Source organism: Pteropus vampyrus, unplaced genomic scaffold, assembly GCF_000151845.1.
Source record: "Pteropus vampyrus isolate Shadow unplaced genomic scaffold, Pvam_2.0 Scaffold235, whole genome shotgun sequence".
NCBI lineage: Eukaryota > Metazoa > Chordata > Mammalia > Chiroptera > Pteropodidae > Pteropus > Pteropus vampyrus.
In genome coordinates this window covers 108,854-119,380 of record NW_011889016.1, presented here as the reverse complement: position 1 = coordinate 119,380, position 10,527 = coordinate 108,854, and the positions used below count along the sequence as shown (strand labels likewise).

The following is a 10,527-nucleotide window of genomic DNA, read 5'->3' as shown; positions in this document are numbered from 1 at the left end:
CGCAGGGGGCCGCCTGAGGCTTCCCCTCCCTGGCTCTGTCTGCCAGCCCCACTGTCCCCAGGCAGCCTGTCTGTGACTGTGGAGCACACCCAGCTCGCCCGGCACACACACGCACACAGCACGCCCGGCACGCAGCACGCCCGGCACACACACGTGCACAGCACGCCCGGCACGCCTGGCACTCTCCTGACTCCATGGCTCCCAGACAGTGCTGGGCCCAACAGGTAGGGAGCCAGGCGGGCGGGGTGGCCAGAGGAAGAGTAACAAGCTGGGGCGTGTGAGCGCTGCGTGTGCGTGTGTGTGAGCACTGCGTGTGCACGCTGCGTGTGCGTGTGTGTGTGAGTGCTGTGTGCGTGTGTGTGAGCGCTGTGTGCGTGTGTGTGAGCGCTGCGTGTGCACGCTGTGTGCGTGTGCGTGCGTGTGAGCACTGCGTGTGCGTGTGAGCGCTGCGTGTGCGTGTGAGCGCTGCGTGTGCGTGTGCGTGTGAGCGCTGCGTGTGTGCGTGTGTGTGAGCACTGCGTGTGCACGCTGTGTGTGCGTGTGCGTGCGTGTGCATGTGAGCGCTGCGTGTGGAGCGAAGACACACAGTGGCAGTGAGGGACAGTCCCCTTCAGCAGCTTCCCCGCAGGGGCCGACACGCACGACAGAGCGAGAGGCGCCTGGCGGGCAGAGGCCCGGGTGGGACTTGGGAGCTGGCGCGGGTGTGCCCGCCCGTGCTGTCCGCCTGCCCGTGCTGTCCGCCCGCCCGTGCTGTCCGCCCGCCCGTGCTGTCCGCCCGCCCGTGCTGTCCGCCCTCCCGCCCGCCAGGGCCACGGGAAGAAGGGGTGGAAAGGGCTGGAGCTCTGTCGGGCAAGGAGGCGCCTCAGGAGGGGACAAGCTGGCCCCAGGCACTTGGAGAGTGAGGGCCGATCTGAGACGCGGCATCAAGTTGGTTTTAATAGAAACAATTTCTGTATTTTCTAAAATGCAGCAGGCGAGCTGCAGACAGCGTGCACTGTGACGCGCTCGGAAGGAGCCTCGGACGTGCGTCCCCTTGGGGCCAGTGCCGGGGGGAGGCAGTGGCCGCTCTCGTCTGCGGGAGCTCGGGCCTCAGGCCCCGGCAGAGACACACCCTCCCGCAATCCCCAGGTCACGCTGCAAGGTGCAGCCAAGAACGGCTCTTGGGAGGGAAGAGAACAGCAGCATCGTGGCTGCGCCAGGTCCCGCAGCCCCAGCGCCAACGCCGGGCCGAGCCCAGGATGTGGCGCTGTCGTCACGGTTCACCTGTCGGGAGGAAAGTTGACCGGGGCCGAGCTGAGGGCCCAGGGAACGTCTCGCAAGCCACGGCCACCCCGCCCCAGAAGGCGTTGCTGCTGCCGCCGAAATCAAATGTGTGTCGTTGCACTGACGCCTGGGGGCTCCGGCGTGAAGATGGGCGGGCGGGAGCCACTCGGCCAGGACCCCGCGCCGAGTCCGGGCAGGCCGGCGCCTCGCAGGGACGGGCCCCGTGTCCTCGGCAGCCGTTCCTGCTGACCACAGCCCCAGGCCGGCCCTGACCCCAGCATCCTGGGCCTCAGCGTGCTGCTTGGCTGCCAGATGGCATCTGGTTCCTGCACGCAGAGTCCACGGCAAAGTGGCTGACCACAGACTCTCAGACCGCACAACTCCACCTGAAGGCGGCGGCCTGTCCATCGTCACTGCCCTCGGTGTCCTCGCACATCCGTCACATGCCACTGCACGTGACAGGCTCATGGGTCACGCATAATTCACCTCCACCGGGTGAGCTGACGAAGGGTGGAGGAGCCTGGGGCTGAGGCAGGCGGACTCCCTCGCACCCCACGGCACCCCGTCGGGCCAAGGCCATCCCCAGTGCCCATGGCCACCGCCGCCAGCTCCCGCCTCACCCCCCACCGCTGCTCAGACCACGTCTGTGAAAGGGGGTGGCCGAGGTGGAGTGAGAGAAGTACTGTGCCCAGAAATGCCCAGAGCCCCCGAGAGTCCACGGCGACTCGCCACAGGCCCTGCCGCCCTGCCGGCCCGCTCCCTGGACCCGCCTGCCCGGGGCCTGGCCCCACTGTCCCGCCACTGCTCCCGTCCGCCAGAGTGTCCCTTGTCCCCCCCAACGCTGTGTCCTGACTCTGAAGGCGGCAGCGAGTTGCTCTGCAGACGCCCCTGGCCGGGCTCACCGTGCTTCCTCGTAGTGACACCAAGGTTGCTCATCTTCGGGGGAACATCACGGAGGGGACGCTGTGTATCCTGCGTGTGGCACAGGGGCCACTTTGCTGCATTACTGGCCGACGGTGACACTCAGGACAGCGCGGCAGGGCCCCCGACTCCGAGTCGCCCGCTTGCGGGTAGTGCGTGTCTCGTTGAGCTCGGGCCCCTCGCTTCGTGGCCCGGCGTGTCCTGCACCCGTGGGCGAGGTCGGTCAGTGTCTTCACGGGCTGTGGCCGTCAGGCTCTGTTTCTTCCGAGTCGATTTTAACGAGCTATATTTCTAGGAATTTACTCATCTATGTTTTCAAATTTATTGGCCTGAATTTGTTCCTAGTGGCCTCAAATCATCTTTGAACTGCCCCTTTGACATTCCTGGTGCTTTCTCTTTTCTCCTGGGCCAGTAACCCCAGACCTTTGTAAACGTCATCATTTTAAACCACCTTATTCTATGTTTCTTTTCCATTTCTCCAGGGTCTTCTCCATTATCATTTGCTATGACTCTCCTTTCGTTTACTGGGGTTTTCTTTATCCAAACTACCAAACTCAGCGCTTAAGGTCACCTTTAGCCTTTTTCGTTTGTATATAAACAGAAGGTTTTTATTTCTAAGCATTGTGCTAGCTGCATCCCACACATTTTGATTTGTAAATGTCTTCTAAATTCCATCCTGTTTTCTTCTTTGATCTACGCATTATCTACAAGCGTGTTTACTTCCAAATAAACGTTTTTCGAGTCATTTTTTTCATTATTGATTTCCAGCTTAATTGCACTGAGGTCTCACCATGCATTCTTCATGATTTTGTCCTGTGAAATTTGTTGACACTTGCTTTATTGACTAATATGTTTTTGGTACATTTGGAAGTTTCATATGGGGTTAAAAAGATGTAAATTCTATAGTTTCAGACTAGAACGTTTTATGTACGTCCGTTCGATGAGCCCTTTTGTGTGCTGTTATTCTACAATCTCTATTGATTTTTATTTGATCTATTAAATGCTGACAGAATCATTTTAAATCTTTCTCTCTGATGAACTCACGTATTTTTCCTTATTGTTCTGTTTTTTATGTTTTCGAGATCACGTTATTAGAAGCGCACACATCTAAAGTTACGTTCTCTGCGTGACGAAATGAATTCGTTGAGCGCCGCGCAGGGTCACTCCCCCACGGTCTGCGGTACGTTTTTTTTTACTCCCAAATCGACTTCACGACGTGAACGGTTTCGTCAGTTCTTCCGGTCAGTATTTCCCCAGCTTTCGCTGCCAGCCGTGCTGCGCCTTTGCGAGCCGCTGGGGGACCCAGCGATGGCCCCGGCGCGGCGCGCGGCCTGGTGCGCAGGCCCGTCTTGCTCCCGTCGGCGGCAGGGCTGGGATTTTGTGCTCCCCACTTCCCCCCCTTCCGCGCTCCTTCTCCTGTCCTCTCTCTTTTCCTCTAATCGATACATCGTCCCCATCCATTTTCTCTCCACTAGTTTGAAAGTTAAACCCCACTTTTTCTGTCTTAATGATTACCCTACAAATTTTATTAGAAGTTAGCCGATGACCCTCCAAAGGTCATTAAGAACCGCGGACTCCAACACGAATCTCCCGCCGCAAGTTTACGTGCTGAGTGGCCAGGGACCCACCGCGCCTCTGCCCAGCACAGCGGGTGCCGCCTGCCTGGCTCCCCGCCTGCCCACCTCCTCGAACAAGCACCCTTCCTGCATCTCAGACCTTCCGCCTGGGACTCCTTCCTGCTGCACGGAGCACCCCCTTTGAAAGCTCCTTTCACACGGCTCTTCGGCTCTCAGCTTCACCTGAGTTTTGGTCTCCGGGTATTCCCCGTTCCTGCGGGCTCACCAGCGCATCTTAAAGGGCTCAGATAGCCTATCTTTCTCGTTCTGGCTCCTCCCCGCAGGAGGCCTGGCTGTCGCTGGTCCGCTGGAGACTCTGCCACACCGCGCATGTGGAGGTGGGGCCGGCAGCTCTCCAGTGCACCTGTGAGGTGACAGGTGCTCAGTGTGGGCTCCTTGGGTCGGAATTCTGGCCGAGGCCGCAGGACGGCAGGTGCCAACTACGTCCAAGTCCCACAGTGAGACCCAGTCCCCCAGGGGACCTGACTGGGCTGCCACGGAGGCGTCAGAGGTGACATGCCCCAGGCTGGGTGGGCCGTGCTGTGAGTCCCACACCCCACCTGCACCAGCAGAGGGTGTGGCGCTTCCTCCCGTCCCCTCGTGCCAGCGAGGGGCATCACGAAGACCGCTGCCAGGGCCACATGCTCCTGGGGCTGGTGGGGACACCGAAGCCTGGAGTGCCCAGGAAACCCACGGGGCAAGGCAGAGGCTGCGCCAGGAGCTCCCACCGGGAAGCTGAGCTGAGTGTGCGAAGCACCGCATCCAACCTGGGCCAGAGGAGCAGGTTTCCTGGGTGGCAGGCGGGGCCCATGTCACAACTCCCCCAGACGGTGCCTGCAGGTGTGAGCGGAGGCTTCACCCTCGGACACCTGGGGCCACGGAGAGACGTGCACGTGACAGCGGAGAGGACACCCTGCCAGTTCGCTCCCATCACACGGACCACAGGTATGAGCTTTCAGGAAGCCGTGACCGCACCACCAGCCTGGGTCCTGGACCAGCCACGGTGCCAGCCTAGCCCTCCGGGTCCCCAAGCTGCTCGGCCTGCCTGGGGCCTGCGACTGGTGACATCGAGCTGCCCGGAGGGGCCAGCGAGGCCCCGGGGCTGCCCCTTTCTCTTGAGCCTTCACGAAAGTCAACACCATAGTCAACGACAACAGGAAATGTCAGGCCGTTGAGGCTGAAACTTCCCAGTTCACGTCCTTCCCGAAGGAGACGTTTTACGCAAGCTTCAGTGCAAGTAGCTCGTCCAGTCCTGAGTCAGAAAGCACAGGGCAAGATCCAGTGTTTGTAGTCGGACTTTTTCTAACTGCACAGTGGAAATGAATTCAGGAAGCATTTCGAATTTCCTCTAAAGTGTACAACTTCAGAATCCTTGATAGAAAAGGCGTGATGGACAAATCGGGTTTGTTACGGCACTTGACTCAACGGTGACAGTCAGTACGCCCCCGCTGTGCAGGCCGCCGACCTGCAGCAAGGCGTGACTCAGCCTCGAAGGCGCAGGCAGGCGCCAGGACGTCCCCTGCAGCACTGGGGCCGTGGGGTCGGGGGGAGACGGAGTGTCACCAGACAGGTTGTCACCGGGCTTCTGGTTAAGGGTGAGGCACCCGGTGACGCCTGACTCCTGGACCTGCCCGTCCAGCGGAACTGGAGTCTTTCCGAGACCTCCAACCCCGGCTGGCTGGGCACAGCTAGACTGGGCCAGAGAGGAAGTACCAGTCCCCTCCCAATCTGCCGGCCCGGAAGCCCGGTCTGCGTGGGCGTGTCAGAGGGAGGAGCGTGGTGACCGGCCTCCGGTGGCCCAGCACCTGGCCCGAGCCGTCCACACAGCCCCGTCGCTCCTCCATAATGAAGAGGCGCTTCACAGAGGCCAGGCTGGGGAGCCCGCCCACCCATCCTCGTACATGTCTCGGCCACTCATCACATCACGGTCCTCCTGCACACCGTGACGACACCCCAGGTCGCCCCACTGAACTGCCCCCAACACCCCTGGGACTGAGAGTGACACCAAGTGCCCCCGGGCGAGGTGGCCCCACTGCGGGGACCGGGGGATACGGAGGCCCACGCACCCCCCGCGAGGGCTGTCGAGGTACGTGGCGGCCAGCAGGCCTCCCGTGAGTTGTCACACATGCCGATGACAAACCTCTCCCCGAGGGACGCGGGGCCCCAGCCCGAGTCGGAAGGCCAGCTGGCCTGGTCTCCTCACAGCCCCCGGGCCTGGCAGCCAGTGCGGAGCCTGTAGGGACCTAGAACAACACGGCCTCCCGCCCTCGGAGGCACCACTGGCCAGGTGGCCCTGCACTTGTAATTCAGAGCCCCTTGGGGGGACGTCACTTTCAGCTTCCGCTGGGAACACAGAAGCCTGTCACCCCACCACACAACAAGACATCGAGCCTCTGCCGGTGAGCAAGTCCTCTGGGCCCATCAGACACCTGAGGCCCCAGCATGCCCATACCCCGAAGTCTAAGGGGGCATGGCCCTTCCAGGGACTGAAGGGACCCGAGCCAGACCCTGGACACTGGCAAGGAGAGTCAGACAGAACTTGTACACAGCTCTGAGTGCAGCCGGCACGAAAACCGGGAAGACTGGGACGACAGAGGCTGGGACGGGGGTCTGCACACAGCTGGCCCCCAAGGAACCCAGAGCTGCTCACAGGCGGGAGGCCGGGCGAGGGTCCCGCGAAGGTCTTTGCAGGGGCAGGTGGGCGGCAAGCCCGGCACCCCGGGGCCGTGACGCCCAGCGCAGCAGGGGAGGAACAGGAAATCCCTCTGCCCCTGGAGAGGGCCCCACCTGAGACGCAGGACGCCTTGGTGCAGCCTGCAGGCCCCTGGCCCCTCGCCTCCTCCAGGAAGCCCTCCAGCCTAGTGACCTGGCGGCCCCCACTGAATCCCCATGTGGCACCCTGTCCTCTGCCGCCCTCCAGACCTGCTCTTCCGGAAGTGTTTCACGAGCTTGCGCCTCTAGCCCCGGGGGCCTAGGTGGCAGCCTCTTAACCCAAAGGTTTAGAGGTTTTCTGGGGAGGACTGATCTGGGCTGGGTGCTGGGTACTCTCCAGGCCTGGGCTGCAAAATCTCAGCGCACTGTCCTTGTCCTAAGGTGTCCACAGGCACGTGTGTGGGGTGGACACAAGCAGGTGGCCTGGGGAGGCGCCCCAGAGCAGCCTTGGGCACTGCCGACGCCTCGGCTGTCTGCCCACGGGACCTGAGTCCAGCTCAGCACGCCCCACAGCCACACAGCTTGGGGCAGAAGGGCCTCTCCGTAAGGGGACATCTGGGCATGGCTCCAGACCAGCCCTGCACTGCCAACGAGGGGTCCGTGGCCCAGAGCAGAGCGCAGACACAGGTGGATGGGCTTCAGAGGGACTGGGAGGCGGCCGAAACCACACCATGCAGAGTCTACGCATGGAGCGGGGCTGTCCGAGCGACTGGGGTTGCCGCTCATGAGAGGCAACGCAGGCCTGGGGTAGCCTTGGGGGGGGTCGGCGACAGCACCTGGCTGGAGTGCTTGGGGGGCAGGGCTGCCTGCAGGTCCCTGACTGGCCATGGGAAGGTGGGGTGAAGGCAGCGGGCTGAGTCCTCAGGAAAACCTTCCTCCCTCTCCCGGGGGCCAGCGACAGGGGTCAGTCACTGTGTGGGAGGTCCTGGCCCCCACACCCCGCCCTCCTCACTGCACCCCGAGGCGTCTGTTCAGCGCGTGAGCCACCTACCCGGGCCGACGGGGGCGTCTGCGCAGCCTCCACCCCCCCGCTGGTGTCCACACCTATCTACTTGAGACGCGCACCTGGCCTGCTTCTCAAGACATGCCCTGAGTTCGTGATTTTGTAAGAAGCTCAGACTTAATGCAGGGGTGACGGTGGCAGTCACGGGCTTTAAAGGGTGGTGACGAACACGTTTCTTTCTTCACATGGAGAACGAGGCCAGGCCTGGAGCTCAGATGTGGGGCAGCACCGGAGCCACTCTGAGGGGTTGACACGCCAGGGACCCCGGGCCGACAGGGGCTGGCACACAGCAGCCCCGGGACAGGCAAAGCCACAACACGGAATGAGCGCCCGGTGCTTATACCGGCGGACAGCGGCTGAGCTCAGCCCGCTCCTGCCCCCCACGAAGGGGACCCGCCTGGTCCCCAGGGCCTCGGCCATGAGCCAGGCCAACAGGGGGACACCCAGCCCCTGACCCTTCCCCCGGGCTGCTCTGCTTCGTCAGCCTCAGCGACCCCTCTCTAAAGTTCCCCAGGACAAGCGGCGCGGCCGGCCGGTCCCACAGAGCACAGAGCGGGCCGGCCGGGCTGGGCGGGGCGAGTCCTACCTTGGAAGAAGCTCTTCACGCGGAGGTAGCTGACGCTGAGACGCAGCACCGAGAGCTTGTCCAGCTTGGAGACCACGTCGGCCGGGAAGGGCAGCAGGCTGGCCAGGTGGTCCAGCTCGGCGTTGAGCCGGTCTCGGTGCCGCTTGGAAGGGTTGGACTTCTCAGCCCCCGTGGCGGGCTTCCTGCGGGGAACCAGCGCAGTCAGACCGGGCGTCTGCACCAGTGGCCTCCGCCACACAGGCGGAAGCCTGTCCCCAACCTGTCCCCAGCCACGGCTCCCCAGGAGCGATCAGCCTCAACAGGGAGCTGCCCCAGAACGGACCTCGCCCGCTCCCGATGGCGGACGTGCAGGGGACGGCACCTCAGTCTGCGAGTGTCCCCTCCCGGGAGAGGGGCGGAGACGGAGGACGGCGGCCGGGGGTGGACACGGTCTCACTGTGCACTGGTGCCCGCGTCCGCGCAGCCACAGGCGTCCAAGTCCACACACACACATGCACACGCACACACGCACACATGCACACACGCACACACGCACACAGCCTGCTCAGGCCGGCGGCTCTGCCCCAAGTGTGGGCAGGAGCAGCCCCTCTGGGCCTCGGTTTCCCCCCACAGAGGGGCAATCAGGGCCCATCCCCACCCCTCCCGCTGTGCGGCCTGTGGGTGGCCAGGGCCCTGGCTGATCCCCTCGGGGGGCACCTGCCAGGCCTCCCTGTGCACCCTCCCCGACCCCAGGCCAGCCCAGGTGGGCACTGCCTCACAGCCACCACCCTCGTCTGGCCCTCGTGCCCTGGGATGGCAGTCTGCTCACGCGGCCACTTCCCGCCTCACAGGACGGCGTGTCCTGCGCCTCCTTCCTCCATCTGCTCCCAGACCAGCCGCCCCTGGGCTCCTGTGCTTGGGGCTCCCCTGCCCAGAAGTGCGCACTGACAGACAATTCCAAGAACTACAAACTCGTCCACAGGACAGCACGTCAGAGGGTGCCGGGACGCGGTTCAGGAAGGGATGACAAGGACATCTGGGCGTGACGGGGTGCCCGTGACCTTGGTTTTGGCAGCGGTTTACACGGATAATGCCAAGCAAACTGTGCTTTAAATCTGGGCAGCCAGGGTACTCACGAGTGGCCCAACAGAGACAGCGGGAGCGCCTGACACGCTGCTGCACCCCAAGGACCCCAGGACCCAACGGCGCGGAGGTCCACTATGTCTGCACCCACTGTGTCTAGCCCCAGGGGCCCTCTGGGGGCAGGTTCAGCCCAGGGGCCAGGCGCCTGTGAGTCTAACAGAATTCCATGTGCTCTGGTCACCCGCACCTTCCAGGAGAAAGATGGGCACGCACAGACCCATCACCCACACCCGCCCCCGAGGACAAGGCCCAAGAACACGGCCAGACCTCTGCCCGTAGCCACGCCCTCCACGCGGCCCCTGCGGCGCAGCCCACCTGCCCAGAGCCCTGTGTGCCGCGCCTGCGCAGTGACTCACCCACGTGCACGCCAGCTACCGGCTGCCGTCACAGGTGCTGGCAGTGAGCGCGTGAGAACCGACACCCGCGGCCCTGAGCCGGGTCACCGCCCGCGGGCGGCTGCAGGCTGGTCCGCTGCGCCCCAGGTCCCGCGGAGGCAGGGGTGACGCGGCGCAGGCGGCGGGGACGAGGCGGGCACCCCGCACACCTGGGCCGCTGGTCGGCGCAGAAACCTCTTCAAACCGGGCCGGAACCGGGTGGGAGGACACTTTTCCCGAGTTTCGATCAGACGAACGTGCTACCCATTCACAACGTCAATGAGTCAAAGTTATCGCTCTCCGATAAATGCCTCAAAGACCCATCGCAGGCCCTGTCCCTGGAAAAGACGTCGCAAAAGCAGGAGAGCTGGCTCGTTGCTGGCCCGCCCGCTGCGGGGACACGCCCAGCAGCCGCGCCAGCTCCGCTCTGCGACGTGACGACCGTGTTCCGCGGACCAAGTCCGTCCCACGCGCCGCTTGGACACAGGTCTCACCACCGCCGAGGGGCCCTCCAGGGTCCAGGAGCCCCCCGGGGCCGCCCTGTGCCACTGCGCCCTGCGCCCCTCACCCCACGTCCTGCACCCCACACCCCGTGCCCCTCACCCCGCACCCAGCTCCGCAGTGCTCCGAGGTCAGGGCAACCACACAACTGACTCAGGGGACAAAGTCCAGCCTCGTGGACCTTTGCTGTCTATCTTGGGGCTGGTGGGGCCGCGTTCCTACAAACCCCTGAACCTCCCACAGAATCCTGCAGCCACCGGAGGCCGGGAGGGCGCGGGTCACAGAAACAGACACGGCTGCAGGTGAACACGCATGGCCTCGCGCATACACACGTGGGCACACGGCTGCATCGCACACACATGCACGCGCACACACAGCTAGGCGACAGTGGACACCTTGCAGGACCCCTGATGGAGGAGCCGGAGGCAG

The 10,527-nt window shown here is 63.6% G+C and overlaps 1 protein-coding gene across 1 annotated transcript in view; it reads right to left on the bottom strand.

Annotated features, from left to right (window-relative positions):
• Positions 1-10,527, bottom strand: part of AHRR (aryl-hydrocarbon receptor repressor) — a 56,568-nt gene that overhangs the window by 44,481 nt on the left and 1,560 nt on the right. The window contains exon 2 of the mRNA XM_023519751.1: positions 8,017-8,283. Coding sequence (XP_023375519.1) covers positions 8,017-8,283 — 267 coding nt within the window. The remainder of the gene's footprint in view (positions 1-8,016; positions 8,284-10,527) is intronic.